Below are 12,387 nucleotides of genomic sequence, written 5' to 3'. Positions count from 1 at the left end.
GCTGAGAGGGGAGTATAATTGGAAGGGGATAAAAAAGTTAAAAGCTGGGCGCCTGGGTGGCTCAGATGGTTAAGCATCTGCCTTCGGCTCAGGTCATGATCCCAGGATCCTGGGATCGAGTCCCACATCGGACTCCCTGCTCCTTGGGAGCCTACTTCTCCCTCTGCTTCTCTCTCTCTCTCTCCCTCTGTCTCTCATGACTAAATAAATAAAATCTTTAAAAATAAATAAATAAAATTATTAAAAAATATATATATATATAAATAAAATATTTAAGAAAAAAATTGTTTAAAAAAATAAATAAATAAAGTAAATTCTATCCCCAGCATGGGGCTCGAACTCACAACCCTGAGATCAAGAGTCACACGCCCTACTGACTGAGCCAGCCAGGTGCCCCAAGAACCCAACTGTTTTATCTGTGATGCAGAGCAGTTTTTCCATGGTTCTACTATGCACTACAATTTCCAAGAGTATGTTTGCCATGCACATGTTTTTGATATAACTGTTTTTGATAATGAGTTTGGAGAAACCACACCATCTACAGCAGCAGCCCAGCATGGCCATGGCGCTGTGCACGGTGGCCAGCACATTCGCCGAGGTCCCGCGGGTGGTGGGAACACCAGCTGCTTCACTGTGGCTTCTAGCATCCTTGTACCCAGAACTGACTTCCTGAAACACATTCTATTCTCAACGACCTTTTATTATCAGTACGTTGACATCTCCCTGTCACCTCCAGAAGAATCTCCAGTGGCCTACTCGTTTGTCCATGCCTGGATGGCTAATGCCAGGCACTCACCCCCCGCCTGCCCAGCACGGACTCCCGTTTTCCAGGAGCTGTCCAAACCTGCCCCTCTTCCCACCTCAGCCAGGGGCACCTCCATTCACCTGGATGCTCAGACCAAAAATCTTGTTCCCATCCTGAGTCCTTGCTCCCTCAGCCCACCTTCGATCAGCAAATATTGTCATCTCAGTCTTAAAAGAAGATCCCCAATATGGTCACGTCTCCTGACCACCCCTGCCCTCCAGGCCACCGTCCTCTCCCCCCACAATACAACACGACAGGTTAGTCTCCTCTGCTTCTGCCCGCACCTTCCCCCCACCCCCCAGGCTCCTGCTGGCACAGCTGGAGAGCAGGGTACATGGGCACCAAATCTATGCCTAACAGACGTTAAGGCCCATATTCTTTCCCTATACCCGGGTTTCTCAGTCTTGGCATTATTGATACTCGGGACCAGATCATTCTTTGTGCATTGTGAGACGTCTAGGAGCGATCCTGGTCTCTACCTACTAGACGCCTAGAGCCGCCCCTCCTCCTCATCCCAAGTTGTGACAACCAAAAATGTCTCCAGACGCAGCCAAATGTCATGGGGGGCAAAAGTGCTCCCTGCTGAGAATGACTGCTTACACCACACAGGCAACCAACAGTGCATTCTACCTTCTAGCACGCGCTCCCCGGGGTTCCCACCCATGGCAGGGCAGTCTGGACCTTCCTGTGAGTCAACTTCTCGCATCTTCTGCGTTTGGTGCAGTTCCTGCTCCAACAGAGCAATCTGTGCCAACCCCCACTCCCCACCTCCTGTTCAAATCCCACCCTTTCTTCAGCCGGTCCAGGTCCCCCACCTCCAGAAAGTCCCTACGCTCCGACTACCTCAGCCCACAGGGAGCACTGCCTCCAAGTTAATAACACTCATTCTCTTATTGTTATTCAGTCACCTAACCCCAAACACAAAATCAGTCCTCAGTTAGAGAGGCTCCTGGAAATCATCTAGCCGTTTACTCAATGGCCATTTATTAAGCACCACTGTACACCTAGCACTGGAAATAGAGATGTGTAACTGATAAGGTCCCCACCCTTCTTTTATGATAAGGGAAACCAGGCTTAAAGGGGCAAATGCTCTTTTTCAAATCTCACCTGCCAAGAAAGGAATTCCATACTCTGCATTACTCCCCAGGGGGCAGCCTTAGCTGGGGTGACAGCCACACCAGGGCAGAGTTGGTGCCCAGCCCCCTGGAGCACCTGGCTCCCCTCAATCTCTGTGACTGTAATGTGGGCAGGGCAGTTTAGTGGTGCAAGTGTGGGCTTGGGGTGAGAAAGACCTGGGATCCAGTCCTGGCTCCTCTATGAACACTGGGACCCCCGAATGACCTGAACTCTGGACCTCAGTGTCCAGTAAAGGAGGATAAAATCATCTGCCTCTTGGGAGGGGAGTCAATGGCAGCCAGTACAGCGCTTGATGGTGGCTTGTGGCAGGGGCTTACATCCCTCCTGGCCGCCTTACAGCAAAACTCCCCCAGGGCCCCCGGCACTACCATCCTTGCTCTCTTGCAGCCCAAACTCACTTCAGCCTGTCCCCACTGCTCCACTGAGTCACCACACCTTCCTCCTTGTTGCCCCTCTGAGGACCAAGTCTCTGTTTTCATCAGCACCTTAAAAACTGACCACTTCCTCCTCCTGGTAAAGCCTCTTGGATGCCCACCACACTCTCCTGCTTTTTCTTTTCTTTTTTTCAAGATTTTAGTTATTCATTCGAGACACAGAGATGCAGAGAGAGAGAGTAAGCAGGCTCCCCGCTGAGCCAGGAGCCAGACGTGGGGCTCGATCCCAGGACCCTGGGATCATGACCCGAGCCGAAGGCAGACGCTTAACCATCTGAGCCACCCCGGCGCCCCTCTCCTGCTTTTTCTGCTGCTTTTCTGGACTCCTGGACTTCTTTGCTGCCTCCTCCTGTCAACCAACCTGTAAAAGTTCATTCTCCCCGGAGTAATCTCATCCCATCTGATGGACATTCCAGTGATTTCTAAATTCTTTTCATTAGCCCTACCCTTTTCTGCCAGCTCCAGGCTGGTACATCGAAGAGTCCCCTTGGTAGCTCCACCTAAGATATCTCAAACTGAAGGTGCCCCCAACCTATTCCAAAGTCATTAGTAAATGCCAGCACAATACACCTGGTTACTTAAGCCTAAGTCCCCAAATGAATGAACTCATCCTTGACCACTCTTTCCTTCCTTCCTCCAATTCTATCCTGTCAGTTCCTCCTCCCAGATCCCTGTGGACCAGCTACCCGTCTTCGCCTGCGCTCGGCCATCAGTCTAAGCCACACTGATCTCTCACCTAGGGACTGCAGCGGTCTCCTAACCGGTGTCCCTGCTTCCTCCTTCCCCGACACAGCCAGGAGTCTACACAGCAGCGAGAGTGAAAGCTTACGCACCGACGGGAGACCACGCCCTCATTGGGCGAATCCCAACCCCCGAGCAGGCCCGCGAGGAGGACCTTAAACCCTCTGGCCTCTGCCCGTGTCTGCAACCTCGTTCTCCCGCCACCGCCCCGGAGCCCGCCACGCTGGCCCCTGGCCAACTTGCCAGGCACGTCGAGCCTGCGTCCTTCTTTGCACTGGCCGTTCCCTCTTCCGCAGACCTTTGCTCGGCTGAACCCTCCTCGAGGGCCCGCTCCTCATCCTCTTGGCACCTCCCACCAGCTGACGTTGCCCTGTTTGCCCACGTGTTTACTGCGCGCCCCGCACTCCCCACGTGTTTACTGCGCGCCCCGCACTCCCACCCCACCGCGGGCTGCGGCTCTCGGCGGGCCGGGCCGCGTCCGCGCAGTTCCGCCCGGGTCGGGATCCGGCCCGTCGCCGCGCGCGGCAGGCGGCCGGGGAGGGCGAGTGGAGGCCCCGGCCCCTCCACGGCGCGGACACGGAGGCCCGGGAGGGAGGGACAGGAGCTCGGGCGGGCTGCGCCGCGCAGAGCGCAGCGCGGACCCCGCTTCCCGGCCCTGGCCGGCCCTCCCCCCGCCCGCGGGAGCGCGCGCAGGGCCCGCCGCGCGCCCACTCACCTCGGCCGCAGGCGCTGCGGGTCGGATCCTCCCGCCGGATCCTCCCGCCGGAAGTGCTGGGCCTAGCGCCGCCGCGGGGGGGACACTTCCGCCAAAAGACGCCGAGGGGCGGGGCCTGCCGGCGGCGGGACGGGGCGGGGCTGCGGAGGTTGGCCCGCTGGCACCGTCCTCGGAGACCCAGCGCTGAGCAGCTCCTGTGTTGTCTTAGCTTGTCTCCTGCGCTCCATCGGCCTCGCTCTGGAGCCCCGGTGCGTGCTGCGGAGGCATGCGCACCCGGGGCAGCTGGAAAATAGGCACCTGTTTACTTTTTTTTTTTTTAAGATTTTATTTATTTGACAGAGACAGCGAGAGAGGGGCCACAAGCAGGGGGAGGTGGGAGAGGGAGAAGCAGGCTTCCCTCGACCAGGGAGCCCGAATAGGGGCTCCATCGGGACTCGATCCCAGGATGCTGGGATCATGACCTGAGCCGAAGGTAGACGCTAAACGACTGAGCCACCCAGGCGCCCCCACCTGTTTACTTCTATTGAACAGATTAATTTACCTTATTCCAACCCAGTACTGGGCAATCATAGAACCACAAAGATAAAGAAATCTCTCATGGGCTTTTTCTTCTGCGAGCTTAAGCCAGCTGGGGAGTGTGAGAAGTCAGGGGCATTAAATTTTAGGACTTAGAAGATCCATGGGAGATAATAATACACATTTGTGAAACATTTGTGTGCCTTAAACTGACTTAAGAATTATCTTAATTTCAGTAGATTGGTGAATGGTGGGGGGCTGCCAGGGCAGAGGAAATGAGAGGGGAAGGCTGGGGCCTGGCTTAAAGCCCAGTTGTTTATAAGGAGAGTTAAAAGCCGTGGTTGGAAAAGTAGCTGTGGGTCAGTTGCAGTGGTCTCAAAAATGCCAGCTAGGAGATTCAGATCCCACTCATGTTGCAGGCTGGATTAAAAGAGGCAGAGCCTGGCACAAGAACCCCGAGGAGGGCAGAGCAGGCTCGGGTTGCAGAATGGGGGCCAGTTAGGGGCTTTTTGCCCTCTCCTCCCGGTGCCTCCTGCGCTCTCCCTCTAACACCGGCTGCAAACGTGGATCCTTGTGAGTGACTCGGCTGGCTTCCCTGGCCCCTCTGAACATAAGGTTCAAGCCCAGAGTGTAAGCAGTGCATTCTGCAAACCCCTGCTGCCCCCCGCTCCTGCCAGCTGGCATCCTGCAGCCCAGTTTGCTCATTCAGCACCTACCAAGTACCCACAATGGCACCCATCACTGCCTGAGGTCTTGGCTGTGTTCAGTCCTCAAGGCCTGTACTGCACGCATTTGCTGCGCTTTTCGAAAGAGCTTGTCCTCGCCCCCTTCTCCCTCAGAGGGAAAAGAAAGTATCTATTTTCATCACCACCCTCATTCAAGCCTCCCAGCTACCAAGGCTGAGTTTTGGAGCAACAGTCTAAAACTCCAACTGGAAGGCTGGGCACTAAGCACAGGCGACACACAGGGTGAAGAATGTGTCTTCTTTGTAAGTCACAAGAACGTGAGCTGTTCCCTGGCTGCATCCCTGGCAAGGAGGAGAGGGAGGCTATGCTCATGGGGGTGTACGGTATGCCATTCCCGGCCATGCCCGGCAAGCTGCAGCAGAAAACACTTTGTCCTGGTGCAACAATCTGTGAGCATCCTTAACTGTCGAGGTGTGTGCGTGTGTGTGTGTGTGTGTGTGTGTGTGTGTGTGTGTGTGTGCGCCGCACGCGCGCATGCCCAGGAAGGGCAAAATGGTTGAAAAGACACAATGAAATGAAAGCTTGTCAAGGTGAAAGCTCCCTTGGGCGGAGAGCAAGGACAGAGAAACAGCTGTTAACAGGTACCAGAGTTTGTACATGAAAGAGTATTTATTGAAAACATGGTTACTGACAGGAAGCTCCTGGCTGCTCTCGGTTACTCTCTTGGCTCACAACTGGAAGTGGTATTTTTCTTTTTCTTTTTTTAGGGAGAGCCTCCAATTTTATTTTCCCTCAAACATTCCGTCCTAGGATAGGTAGATCTTATATAAATATATATACACGTCTGTATAAGTATGGCCTCTAGTAAAGAAAATATATAGTACACTCTTCACCGGGCAGTACCTACCAAGCCGGGCCACCAAGACCAAATACCGCTGTGTTCACATGTCCAAGGACAGAGGCTGGGCGCGTGGTTTACAAGTGCCGCAGCACCAGGGAAGCCCGTCGGCACAGCCGTGGCCTCAGCTAGCTCCCTGAAATCATGGCCAATGGCAGAAACCACAGCACTGGGATGGCAGGGGGAAGGGAAGGCCAAACTTCCTGAGGTCGGGGAGGCCAAAGGAAAGCAAAGAGGAGGGGGCTGCCATTCAGGTTAGGCGGGAGATTTCTTTCTAAGGAAGGAAAAGATAAAAATGGCGGGGGCGGGGGGGGGAAGGGAGTGGACTCTAGTGGCCTCACCAGTCTCAGCCCAGGCCTCGTCTGGGCTCTCCCTGCAGAGTTCTTTGAGACTAGAGGGTAGGACTTAGCTCGCACATCTTTGACTTGCCAGGATTAGAGCCTGAGAGCTTGGTAGGGAGAACTTTCCATCCGCCCAGACAACTGTGTGGGCAAGAGAGATCTGGTGGCTCCGGAGACCAGAGATGTTAGAGCCGAGCCTCAGTAGCAGCAGCTTATTGGCACTGAATGAGGCCAGAGTGAGCCCTCACGAAGGCGATGAAAGCAAGGGCAAGGCATCTACCAAGCAAAGGCCAAGGCCTCTGCTTGGATCTGAGACACAGGCACGGGTCACCCAAAGGCAGTCTCTCTGAGGCTCTCAACACACCCAGAACGTCTGTCCTCTGTGGGCAGCCTTTGCTGGGCTAGCTCTTGCCCACACGGGGATCCAGCTGACCCGAGAGCAGGCTCAGGAAGAAAAGGTGAGTGACTCTTGTTAACTCCAGCCCAAGCAGTCCCTGGCATCTGCTATTCATTCCTCACGCTCCAATCCCGGGCTCCGCAGTGACAGGGAGGGCCGAGCACCCTGCCTTCGTGCCTTATGGTGGGCAGGGACCAAGAAGCAGCTCTGGGTGGTCTGAGGGGAGTCTGAGGAATGGCTGGCATTCACTGGCCACCGTGGTCACTACAGATTCTGTACAAGCAAAAGACAAGGCACCAGTCTGTGGATGTTTCTCCTGGGCCCCAAATCCCTTCCTGGGTACCGTGGAGTCTGGCTCCAGGCTCAGCCGTAGTGATAGACAAAGTCATAGCTGCTGGGCTCCTTGGGCACTGGCGGCGGGGCTTCAGGAATCTGGATGTTCTCCAGATCCAGAAGCCGCAGCTTCATCTCCATGCTCAGCAGGGTGTCCAGGTCACTCTTGGTCAGCTCGCTGGACATGTCCTTCCCCAGAAGGGCACTGAGGCCGTCGATCCAAATGCAGTACTGTGGGAGCAAGTTGCAAAACATCACATGGTGGCCCCTGGTCAGCCGGAGGGCCTGCGAAGGTCCCTTTGCTGAGAGGATTCACCGTGGTCTCTTTTGACACTACTTAGTATAGGCAGAGCTGATTTGGGATAATGGCAAAGATAAAAGGGGAGGTGATCATGCACTTTCCAAAAACAAAAAAAAAACCTTTTGGCTTTTATGAGGGATTTACATTTAAGCTTCCTAAGATAATCTGAAATATGATTTATTTTTATTTATTTTTTTAAATATGATTTTTAAAAAAACACAACTAATGAATACAGCAAAACGAGACCTGAGTACTGGCGCATCAACTAGCCAAAACTGCCCAGGAAATGAGCAACGGTTGGGGGGAGGGAGACACATATTAGGTGAAAAAAGCAGGACCCAAAAGAAATCACTGTAGGATCTCAATTTTGTTTCAAAAACAGTTAAAAAAAAAAAAAAGCCCAGTCAACAAATGTGAAAAGTAAGTGCTAGAGAAATTGAACTTGAGGGCCTCCTGATTAGGAGGAATACCAGAGAACTGTCGACCTATCCCTCTCTCACTCCTCCTGCTCAGTCTCTCTCCCTGCCTTTGCTCACCTGTCTCCCCACCTGCTAGTTCTTCATTTCTATTATTATTATTTTTTAAAGGTTTTATTTATTTATTTGGCAGAGAGAGAGAACAAGTAGGCAGAGAGGCAGGCAGAGGGAGAGGGAGAAGCAGGCTCCCCGCTGAGCAAGGAGCCCGATGCGGGGCTCGATCCCAGGACCCTGGGATCATGACCTGAGCCGAAGGCAGCCGCTTAACCGACTGAGCCACCCAGGTGCCCCTAGTTCTTCATTTCTTTCCAACAGAATTCCACTGGCAGCTCGGGGCTGCCAAAGTGTCTCCTCTTCCAGAAGCCCCACCTCTAGTCCCCTCTGATGCTCCCCGAGCTCAGCAGCCATGTGGGGCTCAAGCACAGTTACTCATGTAACACCGAGTATCTTCCAGTGCTGCAGGTCCAACTGTAGGCCCCGTGTCAGGCAGGCCAGACCCATCAGCCTCAAAGCGCAAGGCCAGACCCTCTACCACCTGTGCCCAGGAGTCCTGAGGAGGGAGGATCTGTTGGGTTCGCTCAGAAGGTGGTCATGCAGAGACTGAAAAGGGGGAGAGTCTTCCCAGTCCGGACAAGTTCGGTTATCCCGTGACCCTGATTTTCTAACGGCAACTTACGGCTGCTGCCGAAGAGCAGTAACCTGGGGAGCCCAGCCCAGGGGGATGGACGCCAGCCTGGCAGATCGTCGGCGCCAAAAAGCCTTCACGACACGCTGTGGTCCCCTGCCTCTGGGGGATGTCCCTGTTCTGCCCACTCCTGCCCTCAGCTGAAGAGTCACAGAAGGGGCGGGGCTGTCCAAAGCGGGATCACACTGCTCACCTCATACTTGTTAGGTGCGATGAAGTTTAAGGTCTCATCAGGGTCATACAGGATGGAGAACGCCAACTCCAACACCTCCTTAAAGAGAAAGGGTTTCAGTTCCGTGGGGCGGTGGGGTGGCCTGGGCTCTGCGCGCCAAGATCTTGGCCAAATTCCTTGTCACCTGGCACCGTCACTGAAGGCGCTGACTCAGACGTGGTATCATCAGGCCCCCAGCACGTGCACAAGTGTGGCTGGAGACGAGGCGTCGTGGTACGAGCACTAACTCACCCACTCCCCACCTGAGTCACACCTAACATGTGGATGCTCCTAACACTGGAGAAAAGTCATTTCTCAACACTCAAAACCTCTGTATCTCAGAGTCCAAGACTGTAGGTTACCTACATATGTAGGTATATATGTTGGTGATCAGACTGAAAGTCTTAACAGTTTAGAAACCACCAGTACAGGAACAAATTGTGGCCAAAGATGAGAGAATTTAAGCATCAACAACATAACTGTAATGGACTGGGACAAAAATCAATTTGCTTAAATCCATGAGTTCACAATACTACAAAACAAAACAAAACAAAACATGTACACAAAATCTGTCATTGTTGGATGACACCAGAGAACCAACTCACTGTTTTAAAAGTAGGTACTTTTATAAAAGGAAAAGAATCAAGCACTTACTCTCCTTTCTTATATAAACTGGACCACTGGGAAGCCAAGAGTAGATGATGGTAAGTTTCTGTTTAGAGAAGTAGTTCAGCTCATAAATGAGAATGACCTCATTAGAACACCACTAGTTTGCAAATCTTAATTTACTCGTGGAAGAGGCACTTAGCACCAAGAGTCTGCTAACATCACAAAAAGAGAGACAATCACATCACGTGTCTCTTGACAGAACAAAATGCCACCTAGGAAGTCATCCTGTCCACCCCCCCCAAAAAAGGGGGTCAAACCTGAACTGGATCAAGCCTCCCCCTAAATCTCTCCACCAACGTACAGATCTGGGACAGAGAAGCAAGTTAAACTATACCACGGGGAGACAATCAGCACATTTCAGACTCTGAGAAACTACCAAACGAGCAACCTGGTTTCTTCAACTAATAAACTGCAAAGAGGAAAACAAAGGTGGAAAAGAGAAAGAGGAACTAAAGACTAATCGCAACGTGCACATCCTATGTGGATTCTGTCTCAGTGAACAAAACGGGTATGAGTACGCGTGTGTGTGCACACGTAAGCATTTATAAATTTTTACACAGAGAAATTATGTTATTTATAAGAATGCAAACATATATGGAATATTTGATATTAAATGACAACTTTTAAAATTTCTTTTCAGGTATGGTAACGGTATTGCGATTATGTGAAGAGTCCTTACCATTTACAGATACATTCTAAGTATTTAAGAGGAAATGACATCGTACTTGACTTTTTTCTTTGATGTAACAATAAGCGGATGGGTAGGACCTGCCACGGTTGTTGAGGCTGGGTAATGCGTATGTGGGGGTTCTATCTGTTTCTGTGTATGTTCAAAACTATTCCATGAACAAACAATGAATCATGGAACACTACACCAAAAACAAAAAAACAAAAAAACAAAAAAAAACTATTCTTAGTAAGAGCCGTAGGAATAATTTAGAGGGAGAGAAGGGGGGCGGGAGAGCGTGTACTTAAACCGCGACCACCGCCTGAACCCTCCGGCGTCACCGTTGACAGTGACCGTGACCATGACTCCAGCAGGCTTGCTGCTCCACTCACCTTGTTCTGTTTCAGAGCGCTCTTTTCTTTCATGTGGGGGCAATCCTTCCCAGTGACGATGGCCTTAATGTCTGCAACAGGAACTGGGAAATGAAGGGAATTAGTCTCTGGAAGAGTCACGCCGTGAGTGGGTCTTTGCATCAGGGCTGGAAGGGGAGCCCCAGCCCCCAGACCAAAGGGCTGTGTCAGCTCAGACAGAGTGGCCTGGTGCTACTTCCGGGGGGCATGGCCTGCTGGGCTGCGCCCAATCTCACCGGGGGCCAGTTCAGGGCTTTGGGATCGTCTCCCCGAGGACCGGGGCCTTAGACACTCACGTCACTTCCACGGCACCGTGAGGAAGGTGCAGTGCCCCCAGCGCAAACAGCCGTGCTCACTACCTGCCAGCCCCTGTCCTAAGGCCTTGACGTACATGACTCATTCAATTCTGATGAGGGACATGTGCCTATTGCTCCCATTTTGCACGAGAAACCAAGGCAGAGGTGAGAATTAACCTGCACTAATTAGAATTAACGGCAAAGCTTGGATTCGAATCCAGGCAGTCTGGCTTTAGAGCCCCAGCTGTACCACCGCCTTTCAATACAGTCTTGTAGCACCCCTGACAATCTACCAGCCCCATTCCCATTGGGGATCCCACGGACTTCCCCGAGCAGCCCTGTGAGGTAGGTCCAGGTAGAGAGGACCTCCCACAGATGAGCAGACAGGTCCAGGGTTAGACAAGCGGTCCACGACCAGATGATCAGCTTGAGACAGCCAGGACTAAAACTCAGGTCTCCTGGGGCACCTGGGTGGCTCAGTCAGTTAAGCGTCTGCCTTCGGCTCAGGTCATGATTCCAGGGTCCTGGGACCAAGCCCGGTGCCAGGCTCTCTGCTCAGCGGGGCGTCTGCTTCTCCCTCTCCCTAGTCCTGCTGCCCTCCCTGCTTGTGCTCTCTCTCTCTCTGTGTGTCAAATAAATAAATAAAATCTTTAAAAAAAAAAAACAAAAGAACTCCGTTCTCCTGACATCGAGTCCAGCTACTATGACACATCGATGGAGAAATGAACCTACTTTTCTCCTGCAGGGATTCAAACGTCACCTCCCCTTGAGGGTTGTCATCCAAGTCACCATAGTGCAGGACTTTGTGGTTCAGTGCCAAGCGGCAGTACCAGAAACGTTCTGGAACACAAGGCAAGACAAGTAGGTGACCAGCGACAGTTCTGACAAAGGCCAGGGTACATGAAGGGCAAAAGGATGACATGTTCCCGGCCTCCTCCCTGCAGGCTCTGTCCAGCAGGCCTCCCTCTCCCGTGTGGTGACTCGGAGAGGTAAGGACCAGCCCAGTGGCCCACGCCCCCTCACCTTGCCTCCGGCGGTTCCCAATCTTCCGGAAGCTGCTGCCCTCACAGAGCCGGTTCAGACGCTGCTGCTTGATCAGCTCCAGGATCTCAGGCTGGATCTTCTCCCTCAGCTCCCTGGGGGGATGCGCACGGAAGCAAGGGGAGGTGAGGACGCGGCGGGGCTGGGGGTGCCTCCCACCCCACCCCCCGCCGTCCCCCGCCACCCAGAGGCACTTACACGATTGGCGGGGACTGGAAGTCATCCTGACTCATCCGCTCAGACTGGCGCAGTCGCAGGATCTCAGAGTAGCTCAGGCTACGCAGTTTGCTCTTGAACTGATCCAAAGAGCTGGGTTTGGAGGGCAAAGCTCGAGTGATCTGCTCTCGGACCACCTGCATGACCTGAGTGGGAAGGAAGCCGACTGCCTCAGCCCCTCTGCTGAGGGGCCAGGCCGGGTGCAAGCAGCCCGGCTCTGCCCCCGCCCTGGAAGCACCCCAGACACCTGCTGGGTGAGCAAGAATACTGACTCTCCAAGGCACACACCTTCTTAGGTGGTTCTCGAGGACAAATGCCTGCTAGGGACAAATGCTTTCTTTCCCACAAATTTCAACTAGTCGACAGTGTGCTGGAACGAGCACGGGTTTGGGAGTCGGAGAGAAAGAGGCTC

The 12,387-nt window shown here is 53.1% G+C and overlaps 2 protein-coding genes across 17 annotated transcripts in view; both read right to left on the bottom strand.

Annotated features, from left to right (window-relative positions):
• The window catches only part of SLC35H1 (solute carrier family 35 member H1), a 14,835-nt gene extending 10,929 nt beyond the window's left edge, over nucleotides 1-3,906 (bottom strand). For 3 of the 11 annotated variants that reach the window (XM_073880330.1, XM_025875606.2, XM_025875609.2), the window contains exons 1-2: nucleotides 3,357-3,516; nucleotides 3,113-3,177 (exon numbers count right to left, since the gene is read on the bottom strand). The gene's annotated coding sequence lies outside the window, so the exon portion shown is untranslated. Of the gene's footprint in view, nucleotides 1-885; nucleotides 1,546-3,112; nucleotides 3,178-3,356; nucleotides 3,517-3,832 lie in introns of those variants that run through there. The other 8 variants (XM_073880329.1, XM_025875602.2, XM_025875610.2 and 5 more) reach the window with 4 other exon arrangements.
• A 1,778-nt stretch (nucleotides 3,907-5,684) lies between these two features.
• ELMO2 (engulfment and cell motility 2) overlaps nucleotides 5,685-12,387 on the bottom strand; it is a 38,940-nt gene continuing 32,237 nt past the window's right edge. For 5 of the 6 annotated variants that reach the window (XM_073880327.1, XM_025875523.2, XM_025875520.2 and 2 more), the window contains 6 exons: nucleotides 11,958-12,121; nucleotides 11,742-11,854; nucleotides 11,451-11,558; nucleotides 10,405-10,487; nucleotides 8,659-8,736; nucleotides 5,685-7,234 (listed from right to left, as the gene is read on the bottom strand). In XM_073880327.1, coding sequence (XP_073736428.1) covers nucleotides 7,034-7,234; nucleotides 8,659-8,736; nucleotides 10,405-10,487; nucleotides 11,451-11,558; nucleotides 11,742-11,854; nucleotides 11,958-12,121 — 747 coding nt within the window. In that variant the 3' untranslated portion in view covers nucleotides 5,685-7,033. The other variant, XM_025875524.2, reaches the window with a different exon arrangement.

This window comes from Callorhinus ursinus, unplaced genomic scaffold, assembly GCF_003265705.2.
Source record: "Callorhinus ursinus isolate GAN/ISIS: 27379988/994484 unplaced genomic scaffold, GSC_fseal_2.0 scaffold38, whole genome shotgun sequence".
NCBI lineage: Eukaryota > Metazoa > Chordata > Mammalia > Carnivora > Otariidae > Callorhinus > Callorhinus ursinus.
This window is presented reverse-complemented; position numbering and strand designations above follow the sequence as displayed.